The 13,035-nt window shown below is 39.5% G+C and overlaps 1 protein-coding gene across 1 annotated transcript in view; it reads left to right on the top strand.

The window, feature by feature from the left end:
* The window catches only part of LOC106092832 (odorant receptor 22c), a 70,472-nt gene extending 58,080 nt beyond the window's left edge, over positions 1-12,392 (top strand). Inside the window, exons 6-7 of the mRNA XM_013259759.2 lie at positions 3,912-4,064; positions 12,342-12,392. Coding sequence (XP_013115213.2) covers positions 3,912-4,064; positions 12,342-12,392 — 204 coding nt within the window. The remainder of the gene's footprint in view (positions 1-3,911; positions 4,065-12,341) is intronic.
* Positions 12,393-13,035: the final 643 nt, after the last annotated feature.

The raw sequence follows: 13,035 nt of genomic DNA, 5'->3' as shown, positions 1-13,035 counted from the left end.
ACTTAGCACAGTTGTTGGATATCATAACAAAACACGTCGTGCGAAATTTCATTCCAATCGGATAGGAATTGCGCACTCTAGAGGCTCAAGAAGTCAAGACCCAAGATCGGTTTATATGGCAGCTATATCAAAACATGGACCGATATGGCCCATTTACAATACGAATCTGATATCCAAATATTGGACCACGTTTCTGGGGGTCCACCCCTTCCCCAAAACACCCCCAAACCGGACCTATTTACTAACCATGGGAATATGGGGCTTAAATAAAAGGTATTTGAGTGTAGAATTAGAATCTGATATCCAAATATGGGACCAAGTGTTTGGGGGGCCGCCTCTCCCCAAAACCATCCCCCAAAGGGCACAAATTTACGATCATAGCCATATGGGGTTTAAATGAAAGGTCTTTGGGAGTAAAGCACAAATCTGATATCAATATTTGGGAAAAGTGTCTATGGGCCAATAACCCAAACCGGACATATTTGCTGACTTTTGCAATAAGGAGTTTAAATGAGATTTGAAAACGAATTTGATATCCAATTTTGAGGCCAATAGCAATATGGGGTTCAAATAAATGATATATAGATATATAAGAATAGAGTACGTTGCTGATATATTTTCCGAGTTCAAATCGGTCTATAACCTGATATAGCTCCCATATAAACCGATCTCCGAATTTGACTTCTTGAGCCCTTACAAGCCGAATGTTTTTTTCCGATTTGCCTAAAAATTTGCATGTAGTGCTTTGTTATGACTTCCGTCCAAAATCAGTCTATAACCTGATATAGCAGTCATGTAAACAGGTTTCTCTATCATCCTTTTTCGGTTCCTAGAAGCTTTAAATGTTGCTGGTTTGACAGAAGTTTGGTATAAAATTGTGCCCTACAACTTAATTTATTTTGTAAAATTTTTTAGCAGAATCCATGGTGGTGGATTCCCAAGATTCGGCCCGGCCGAACTTAGCACGATTTTACTTGTTATTACTATATTAGTAATCTACTCCCGAATACCTTTTATTCAAGTCCCTGTTATCAAGATCATCTAATATGCCCACTTGGGACGGTTTTGGTTTTGGGGCGGTCTCCTTAGAAATTTAACCCAATTTTTATACCCACATTCCGTCACATTGAAATATCCAATTCCGATCCTATAAAGTATACATATTCTTGATCGTCGTAAAAATCTAAGACGATCTAGCCAAGTTCGTCCATCAGTCTGTCTGTCTATCTGTTGAAATCACGCCATAGTCTTTAACAAGTAAAAGGCGTTAAAATTCGGCCGGGTCGAACTTTGCATACCCACCACCTCGGGAATATATGTAAACCACCTTTCGTCATTGTCCGTTGGAAAATGCATAATTTATGCCCCCATAGCAGCTATATTGAAATATGGTCCATATTGAACTAAATTCGGCAAAGACATTGAGTGGTATAATAAGTACAAGTCATCGTTCAAGTTTGTGGAACAAAATATTAGTCTTTTTGCAGGTATGCAATTTTCAGCGGATTTTGATGAAAGGAGGTTTACATATAAACCCGAGGTGGTGGGTATCCAAAGTTCGGCCCGGCCGAACGTAACACCTTTTTACTTGTTTTCTGTTATTTTTTGCACTTTCTTTGTAATAGAATTTTATTTTTAATTTTTGCAATTTATTTTCACTTCGAATCATCTGCGTATACGTTTTATTAATTAAAAGTACTCGGTACGAATACTTAATACTGGCACTTGATAATAAATATTATAACGTATACGCTTAGCTGGATAATTAACTTCTATTGTATATCGAAATAAAAACCAATCTGAATCATATACGACACGGACGCCAAAAAGCCTAACATTTGACACTGTGCCAAATTTCAGCGAAATCGGATTATAACTGCGACTTTTATGTGGGCAAAATTTTAAATCGAGAGATCGGTCTATATGGCAGCTATATCCAACTCTAGACCGATCTGGGCAAAATGGCAGAAAGACATCAAAGAGCTTAATACAACTCAAATTCTCTAAAATCAGACTATAAATGCGCCTTTTATGGGGCCAAGACTTTAAATCGAGAGATCGGTCTCTATATGTACCGATCTTGGCCAAATCGAAAATGGATGTCGAAGGGCCTAACAGAACTCACTGTCCCAAATTTCAGCAAAATCGGATAATAAATGTGGATTTTATGGGCCTAGAACCTTAAATCGGCAGATCCGTATATAGGGCAGCTTTATCCAAATCTGGACCGATGGGAGCCCAATTGAAAAAGAATATTGAATGACCTAACACACCTCACTATCCCAATTTTCTCTGAAATCAGACAATAAAAGCGCCTCTTATGGCCCCAAAACCTAAAATCGAGAGATCGGTCTATATCGCAGCTATATCCAAATCTGTACCGATCGGGGCCAAATTGAAGGTGGATGTCGAGGGGCCTAACACAACTCACTGTCCCAAATTTCGGCCAAATTAAAAGTATATCGAAAGGCTTATCCAACTCACTGTCCCAAATCTATGCGCCTTTTCTGGCCCCAAAACCTTAATTCGAGAGATCGGTCTATATGGCAGCTATATCCAAATCTGAACTGATCGAGGCCAAGTTGAGGAAGGATGTCGAATGGCGTAACAGAACTCACTATTCCAAATTTCAACAAAATCGAATTATAAATGTGGCTTTTATGGGCCTAAGACCTTAATATGGGGGCAATATCAAGCTATAGTCCGATGTAGCCCATCTTCGAGTGGACAAGATGGGATATAGATGGATATGGACAAAAAAAAAATCAACCTGTGCAAAGTTTCATTTCAATATTTTCAAAGACTGTAGCGTGACTTCAACAATCAGTCGGACGGACGGACATGGCTAGTTGGTCTTAGATTTTTACGACGATCAACGGTCGGATACGGATATTTCGATGTGTTGCAAACAGTATGACAAAATAAATATACCCCCACCATGCGGAGGTGGGTAAACCAATGTTAAAAAAATTTTAAAAATTGAAGTGCTAGGAGTCGTCTCCAGAGTCGCAGTCGTAGTAGGACAATCTTCCCGAAGTCGGAGTCTAGTCAAAATCGCTCGACTGCACAGCCGTGGTGGCCACATTTGTGAGCAATTCAGCCATGTAAAACTTCTCTACTAGGTGGCATTGCTCTTCGGTACCACATTCGGTACTCGGTTTAAGGAATGAGGTCCCTTTACGTTGAGATAAAACTTGAATCGTGCATCACTCATTGATTTAAAAGAAGTATTCCCACTGTTACTTAAGATCCAAGAAAAGCATTACTCAATAGTCTCATATCTGTAGCCTGATTATCTGAAGCTGAAAATTTAGTTTAATCAACCAGAGTTTCGAATAATTCACGCAAAGAACAAATAAGCAAATCTACTGGGTTGCCCAAAAAGTAATTGCGGATTTTTCATATAGTCGGCGTTGACAAATTTTTTCACAGCTTGTGACTCTGTAATTGCATTCTTTCTTCTGTCAGTTATCAGCTGTTACTTTTAGCTTGCTTTAGAAAAAAAGTGTAAAAAAAGTATATTTGATTAAAGTTCATTCTAAGTTTTATTAAAAATGCATTTACTTTCTTTTAAAAAATCCGCAATTACTTTTTGGGCAACCCTATTTTAAAAAGTTACAATCCTAGCATTTATTAACCGACTCCTCATATGGGTTTTTTGGACTCTTATCACAATATTTCAGTGAAAGATATTGTCATTAGATATTCCTTACCCTTACCCTTAGCCTTCTTGATATGCAATTTGCCTTTTTACTTTAATCGCATTCTTTTTTTCCCCACTTATTAACAATCGTCCTTTTTTTTTCTTCCATTTGTTTTCCATATCACATGTGTGTATATCGCCCGTTTGGATGCTCCTACCAATGGACTTGATGCACCACCTCCTACGGCTATCTTCATTCATGCCGCAGAGCATTTCAGTGGCAGATACGTTGTATGACATCAAGTGGTACAAGTGTGATGTTGAAACTAGAAAAATGATTTTAATGATGTTGCACCGTTCTCAAAAGGCGACAACGATTGCAGTGCCATTTTTTACGCCATCACTGTCGGCCTTCAGTTCGGTAAGTTAAAAAGTAAATAAAGCGAAGAACCATAGGAGAGCAGAGAAAGGGAAACTAACGATAATGGAAATTCTTTAACGCTAGTGTTGTATCTTTGCCAAATGGCAGATAGGTAAGGCTATAGGCAAAGAAAGGATACCCAAAAGGGAATCAACGGTTTGTGCAGGGGCCTTGAAATGAAGACCCTCTACGAGATATTTACTTTTATTCGCACACCCATTGAAATGTGATTTCAGGTACATGCAGCCAAGCTTGAAAGATTCACACATATTGACAACCTTTAGCTAATTCTTTGGATGGTCTACAAAATTCAGGGAGTAGAAATCAAAGAACTTCTATGTCAGCCATAAGTGATTGAGTGAAGCACCAATTAATTTTTATTTGTTTAGAAAATATTTGTAGTAGGCCTTTTCGAGTAAGTTTAATCGTATTAGTCAAATTTTTTCAAGAGACTCAAATAATGCCCTTAAAAGGCCTTTTAGCATACCTTGCTGTACAAGACCTAGCCAATTTAAAGCATATAAACACCCACACGCACACACACACCCACACAAATTCGAGGACAAAATATGTTTGTTCGTGACCATGTCTATAGACACTTGAAAAACATTTACTCAGGTTGACGATGGTTGACGATGACGCTGACGCTGATGATGGTGATGTGGACATTAGGGATTTTGGGTCGTTTTAGATGAATCGTTTTCGTGGGTGGCCTGGGCACTGGCATAGACAAGGACATTGGCAGAGAACATTGGGGCTAGTGGTTGGAAAGGCTGAAATGGTTATTGTTTGCATTGTTAGTTACTTCATTTCAAGGTTTTTCTCCTACGGTCATATTTTTTCACGCGGTATGTATGTCTGTTTGTTTTTCAGCGGTTTTATGTGACCATCATTTACCAAAGAGAAGGTAAATTATGTTTTACTTACTTTGCGTAGGGCAGATAGTACGGCCCCTGATGTCAAATCGTGAACATTTGCAGACCCCTTCCATTTAGCTGATTACACTAAAGTGTAATGAGAACAATTTACGATCCCTAAAGTAAATGAAGTGACCCTAAGTGAGATTTTCACTGACTTGAATAAAAGCAAACAAAAGCATATTCAGGAGCAACCTTCTCCAAAAAAAAAAAAAAAATACCCCCAAAGATATTTTAGACAATTGACATTTCTGATATCAGTTTGGTTCATGCCGCGCATGGATGGTTGGGAAATATTAAATTGGGTTAAAAGGCAGGGAATAAAATGTACCCTTCAAGGCGACTTAAGACAAGTCGAAGAACATTTTGATAAATGCAAAACAATAGCCCTACAATCAATTAGAAGTCATATTCTTTAAAGGAATGTTAGTGCAAATGACATGATTCGATGCGAGGGAATCAGGTCAAACCTGTCAACAACATAGCTCTCATATAAAAGGATAGACAGATGAACAGATGGGAGATAGACCAATAGATGGACAGACGGACAGACTACAGGCAGACAGAAGGACATGACTATTTCGAATTCTAACTGCATTGCTATACTGTACCTTGGTATTAGGGCAGGGCATAAATTAAGGATTATTAGGATACGATTCGTCCTAGTGGACCTGAAAAGGAGCTGAAAACTGTCGATATTTTCCAGGATCAAACCAAAGGGCAAACAGTGGCAAACCAAGGGCTAATAGAAGGCATGACATGATTCTATGCGAAGGAATCAGGACAAACCTGTCAACAACATAGCTCTCATATAAAAGGATAGACAGATGAACAGATGAGAGATGGACCAATAGACGGACAGACTACAGACAGACAGAAGGACATGACTATTTCGAATTCTAACTGCATTGCAGGTACAGTATACCTTGGTATTAGGGCAGGGCATAAATTAAGGATTATTAGGATACGATTCGTCCTAGTGGGGCTGAAAAGGAGCTGGAAACTGTAATTCGGTAATTATTAGAATCAAACCAAGAAGCACACAGCGGCAAACCAAGGACAAAGACGCATTATATTGAGTTGCCCAAAAAGTTATTGCGGATTTTTCACATAGTCGGCGTTGACAAATTTTTTCACAGCTTGTGACTCTGTAATTGCATTCTTTCTTCTGTCAGTTATCAGCTGTTACTTTTAGCTTGCTTTAGAAAAAAAGTGTAAAAAAGTATATTTGATTAAAGTTTATTCTAAGTTTCATTAAAAATGCATTTACTTTCTTTTAAAAAATCCGCAATTACTTTTTGGGCAACCAATAGATTAGACGCTCTACCAGGATTTGTTGCCCATTTCCGAATGGCGTGGAATGAAAAGAGTAGACTTTAACGCATAGAAGACACAATACCGTTTCTTGTCTCACTGACCCACTACAATCGTCAATATCTATCGACGGTGAAGACATTGAGCAGTCAGATGCTCTTGATGTTCTGGACATGAAGATACAGTGTGATGTCCTTGCGTCGAAACACGTATTCAAAGTATCGAAAGATACATTCAAGTGTATGGGCTTTCTTAAGGGGTGCCAGAAGTATTTCACCTCTTCTGATCTTATTAATGTCTATACCACCTACATCAGGCCAAAAAAAATAAATATCAATCCCATAGCATCGATACAGGCATATTCTCTTGCAGAGATGAATAAAGAAATCTGTTCACCTATACAGATGGTGTCCATAGGACATGAAAAGAACACTTTTTTCAGCTGCCAATAACGAAAGTGTGATTTTGAGCTACTATCTTTTTGGCAATTCTGGTTTAAAGAACTCACTTACGTTTCGTGTATAGATTTACTATCAAACATTTTCAGTTTGGTCTAAAATTTAGCCATGAATCGTCCTGCAAAAGAGCAATGCTTGCAAATTATTAAATTTTATTATCAAAAGGCGTGCTCATCATCTCGCGCTTCTTCCATTCCATCGACTAAGCTCATTTTTGGTTCCATGGGTACGAAAATAAGCAGAATTGTCAATTTTGGTATGAAAATCAGCCAAAGGCATTGCAAGAGATACCAATGCATCCAGAAAAAGTCACAGTTTGGTGCGGTTTATGGGCTGGTGGCATCATTGGACCGTACTTCTTCTAAAATGATGATGCGAATCGTAACGTAACTGTGAATGGTGAGCGCTATCGTGAGATGATATCCAGAAAAAGTCACAATTTGGTGCAGTTTATGGGCTGGTGGCATCATTGGACAGTAGTTCTTCTAAAATGATGATGCGAATCGTAACGTAATTGTGAATGGTGAGCGCTATTGTGAGATGATATCCAACTTTTTTTCTTGCCCAAAATGCAAGAGCTTGACTTGCATGACATGTGGTTGCAACAAGACGTTGCCACATGCCACACAGCACGCGTAACAATGAATTTATTGAGAGGCGAGTTCGGTGGGCATTTTATTTCAACTTGGCCTCTTAAATCGTGAGATTTAACGCCTTTTAACTATTTTTTTAAGGGGCTATGTTTAAGGTCATGTCTATACAGACAAGCCCGCTTCAATTGCGCAAATGCTGAGTGCCTATGATGCTCGATATGACAAGGCGAGTTATTGGTGCCTTTAAATAACCAATGGCCACCCTCTTCCCGCGGCGATCGGTGCTTTGGACCAGAACGAGCTTGCTCAGGAGCTTGGCGAGGATCGCCAACTCCACGTTAGTTTGAAGAGACATGTAACGAAGACTACTGGTTCGGAGCTTGAAGACAATAAGTACCAATCCCTCCAGCACAGGACAGCTGTGAGCACCCCACAGGCTGACACTTTGAGCTCCGATGTGTGTGGTGTTCATTGTTTTCACGAGAAGCTTAGCTGCGGGCTATCGGGCGCGTCCACAGGTTGCGATTAGTGGAATTCTCCATATGGAGTAGCTGCAATTGCAGTCGCGGACAATCAGCGGTATCGAGTGTAGAGTTTCAGCAAGAAGCCGGCATAAATTCTGAGTGCCTATGACGTTAGGTATGACAAGGCGAGTTATTGGCGCCTTTAAATAATCAATGGCCACCCTATTCCCGCGGCGAACGGTTCTTTGGACCTAAACGAGCTTGCTCACCTACAGGAGCTTGACGAGGATCGCCACCTGGACATGAAAAAGTGGCTACAACAAGAACAACAAAACATGTATGGTATTGTATACCCACTAAAGTACCGGTGCATGTTAGTGTCACGGATAATAACATAAAAAATTCTCCAAAGTTTCATCATTTTCAGTCTCATGTGACCCGTTATGATACCCAAAGCTTTACAGACGTCCTTCTTAAGGTCCTTGCGGTGATAGTCTCGTCTTTTTATGATGCGGATCTCCCCATAGGATTTTCCCCGTCCTACCGACCGTTTCACTGTGCCAGTTTAACATTCGCGTTCTGAGGTGTATGTTTACAAAAATTGTCTCCATCTTTTTATACCCTCCACCATAGGATGGGGGTATACTAATTTCGTCATTCTGTTTGTAACTCCTCGAAATATTCGTCTAAGACCCCTTAAAGTACATTTATTCATGATCGTCATGACATATTAAGTCAATCTAGCCATGTCCGCCCGTTCGAACTTCCGTCTGTCTGTCGAAAGCACACTAACTTCCGAAGGAGTAATGTCAGGCGCTTCAAATTTGGCATAAAATATTTCTTTTAGTGTAGGTACGTTAGGATTGTAAATGGGTCATATCTGTAGATGTTTTTACATAGCTGCCATATAAACCAATCTGGGGTCTTGACTTCACCAGCCTCTAGAGGGCGCAATTCCTATGCGATTTCGCCGAAATTCGGCATGACGTGTTTCGTTATGACTTCCAATAACTGTGCTAAGTATGGTTTAAATTGATTCATAACCTGATATAGCTGCCATATAAGCCCATCATGGATATTGACTTTTAGAGCCACTAGAAGGCGTAGTTCTTATTCGATCTGGCAGAAATTTAGCACAATGTGTTTCGTTATGACTTCCAACAACGTTGCTAAGTATGATTTAAATCGGTTCATAACCTGACATAGCTGCCATATAAAACGGTCTTGAATCTTGACTTCTTGTACCACTGGAGGGCGCTGTTCTTATCCGATTTGGTTGAAATTTTGCATGACGAGTTTTATTATGGTGGAAGTCATAATAAAACTCTCTGCTAAATATGGTTTAAATCGAACCATAACCTGATATAGCTGCTATATAAACCGAACTGGGGTCACGCCTCTAGAGGGCCCCATTCGTATCCGATTTTTAAAATTCAGCATGACTTGTTTCGTTACGACTTCCAACAACTGTGCTAAGTATGGTTCAAAATCGGTCCATAACCTGATATAGCTGCCATATAGCCCAAACCAGGGACTTGACTTCTTCAGCCTCTAGAGGGCGCAGTTATTATACGATTTGGCTGAAATTCGGCATGACGTGTTTCGTCATAACTTTCAACAACTGTGTTAAGTATGTTTCAAATCGGTCCATAACCTGATATTGCTGCCATATAAACCGATCTGGAATGTTGACTTCTTGAGCCTTTAGAAGGCGTAATTATTAGCCGATGTGGCTGAAATTTTGTACAAAACCATCTTCCATGACCTTCAACATATGTATTGTATTGAATGGTCTGAATCGACCTATAGCCTGATACAGCTCCCATATAAACCGTTCTCTCTATTTTACTACTTGAGCCCCTAAAGGCCACAATTCTTATTCAAATTGGTTGAAATTTTACATAATGACTTCTACTATGGTCTCCAACATTCAATTCAATTATGGTCCGAATTGGACTCTAATTTAATATAGCTCCAATACCATAGCAATTCTTTTCTTTTATCCTTTGTTTGCCCAAAAGGAGATACCAGAAAAAGAACTCGACATATGCGATCCATGGTGGAAGGTATATAAGATACGGCCCGGCCATACTTAGCACGCTTTTACTTGTTATACCCTCCACCATAAGATGGGGGGTATACTAATTTCGTCATTCTGTTTGTAACTACTCGAAATATTCGTCTGAGACCCCATAAAGTATATATATTCTTGATCGTCGCGACATTTTATGTCGATCTAGCCATGTCCGTCCGTCTGTCCGTCCGTCCGTCCGTTCGTCCGCCCGTCCGTCCGTCTGTCTGTCGAAAGCACGCTAACTTCCGAAGGAGTAAAGCTAGCCGCTTGAAATTTTGCACAAATACTTCTTATTAGTGTAGGTCAGTTGGTATTGTAAATGGACCATATCGGTCCATGTTTTGATATAGCTGCCATATAAACCGATCTTGGGTCTTATCCGATTGGAATGAAATTTTGCACGACGTGTTTTGTTATGGTATCCAACAACTGCGCCAAGTATAGTTCACATCGGTCCATAACCTGATATAGCTGCCATATAAACCGATCTTGAGTCTTGACTTGTTGAGCCTCTAGAGTGCGCAATTCTTATCCGATTGGAATGAAATTTTGCACGACGTGTTTTGTTATGATATCCAACAACTGTGCAAAGTATGGTTCAAATCGGTCCATAACCTGATATAGCTGCCATATAAACCGATCTTGGGTCTTGACTTCTTGAGCCTCTAGAGTGCGCAATTCTTATCCGATTGAAATGAAATTTTGCACGACGTGTTTCGTTGTTATATCCAACAACTGTGCCAAGTATGGTTCAAATCGGTCCACAACCTGATATAGCTGCCATATAAACCGATCTTGGGTCTTGACTTCTTAAGCCTCTAGAGGGCACAATTCTTATCCGATTTGAATGAATTTTTGCAGGAAGTATTTCGTTATGATATCCAACAACTGTGCCAAGTATGGTTGAAATCGGTCCATAACCTGATATAGCTGCCATATAAACAGATCTGGGGATTTGACTTCTTGAGCTTCTGGAGGGCGCAATTCCTATCCGATTTGGATGACGTATTTTATTTTTACTTTCAACAACTGTGCCAAGTATGGTTGAAATCGGTCCATAACCTGATATAGCTGCCATATAAACAGATCTGGGGATTTGACTTCTTGAGCTTCTAGAGGGCACAATTCTTATCCGATTTGAATGAATTTTTGCAGGAAGTATTTCGTTATGATATCCAACAACTGTGCCAAGTATGGTTCAAATCGGTTCATAACCTGATATAGCTACCATATAAACCGATCTGGGATCTTGACTTCTTGACCCCTAGAGGTCGCAATTATTATCCGATATGCCTGAAATTTTGTACGATGGATCCTCTCATGACCATCAACAAACGTGTTTATTATGGTCTGAATCGGTCTATAGCCTGATACAGATCCCATATAAATCATTCTCTCTATTTAACTTCGTGAGCCCCAATCGGCGCAATTCTTATACGAATTGGCTGAAATTTTACACAGGTCTCCAACATATAATTTAATTGTGGTCCGAACCGGACCATATCTTAAAATCGTTTTAATAGCAAAGCAACTATTTTCTTATATCCTTTTTTGCCTAAGAAGAGATGCCGGGAAAAGAACTCGACAAATGCGATCCATGGTGGAGGGTATATAAGATTCGGCCCGGCCGAACTTAGCACGCTTTTACTTGTTCTCTGCTACTTTCTTTTAGAGTGAATAAACTGATCCTAATAACTCCAAGTGAAGTTGCTAGTCTCGTGCCCCCTTTACTTACCTAACCTAGCCATTTATAGCCCAAGAATTTTTAAGTTAGACACAATTTCTCTACATTCTCCGACAGACGTATATCAGGGACAACCTCTTTCAGCGCTTCGTTATCCGTTGAATAGTTTCCCGGGGAATGTTTATCCGGGATTAGTTCTAGAGTTTCTTCACTACACATTGTCCATACATTCTCTGAATTTGGAATGTTTTATACAGCATTAGGTTTGAAGGCTAGCATCTTCTGTAGCCTAGAGGCCTCGGATATATTCTCCAAGGCGCTGCAAAATGGGTTATAATAACCTTTGCCTCAATAATGGAGTAGGGTATAGAAAATTGCAAATAAAACAAAATACAATTTAAAAATTTTTTCCACCTCAAATAATACGCTCAATGCTGTCGACTTTGATTGACTAAAAGCCCTTCTCTGTCCTTAAAAGATTTACTACACAGCCATTATGCTCAAATAACGGAACCGACAGATACCGTATTTTAATATAATTATGGTTAAAATAAGTAAATGTTTATTTTTCATTTTTCCACCCGTGTTGTTTTCTTTTCTTACTGGTATGTGTTTGCTTTATTTTGTGTTATCAAATTCTTTGGAAAGCATTGCTGTTTTTTTTTTCTACGTTCATTTAATCTTCTGGCGGGTGATGTTATGTCAACCCTCTTTATCGTGTCTCCTTTCATTCTGATGCTTTCACTCTTTCTTCCATACCTCTCTTTACACAGATTATAAGCACAACGGGTTCCTACATTGCATTGCTGAAGACATTTTTGTAAAGCATTCGAGATGGCGATGATGACGATGGCATGGCGGAAAGAAAAAACTTTGAGAAAAAAAAAAAAAACAGCACCAGCAATCTTAAATTAAGGAAGCAAAATCGTAATACACAAACCTCAAAAATTCGTTGATAGAAGAAAAGTGGAAAATGGACTAATGACAATGTTTTTCTTTTCATGGCATTTTTTAGATTTCCTTTGTATGAAATGTACCAAAGCAACGCTATCAATGGCATTATCAAATAACACACAGCGAAAGCCAAAGCCCACGAGCAGCCACAAACCCTAGCTGGCCAACCGCCTACCCACCATCCGTAGGGGATGGATTGGTTTGGTCACTCCACTGAGAGGGTCCTTTGCCAAGCAGCAGCAACTGTAAGGGCAAATAATCCTGAATGACATATTGTAGGATTTGGTTTATTTGATTGATATGTTGAAATTTCGTTCGGGCAAGGCGAGGGACACCCACAGTATCATCTGCGGTAGCTTTATTCCGTTCCATTCCATTGCTGCAACCAGTTCCCTTTAGCATTGCTAGTTTGAGGCTAGCGAACGTCCCGTGTTTGATTTCCGCGCTGATAGATAGCACAAAAACGATTTGTTATTTTTGAGAGTCGCTTTTTATTCTTAATTAATGATATTT

Source organism: Stomoxys calcitrans, chromosome 3 (assembly GCF_963082655.1).
Source record: "Stomoxys calcitrans chromosome 3, idStoCalc2.1, whole genome shotgun sequence".
Taxonomy (NCBI): Eukaryota; Metazoa; Arthropoda; class Insecta; order Diptera; family Muscidae; genus Stomoxys; species Stomoxys calcitrans.
This window is presented reverse-complemented; position numbering and strand designations above follow the sequence as displayed.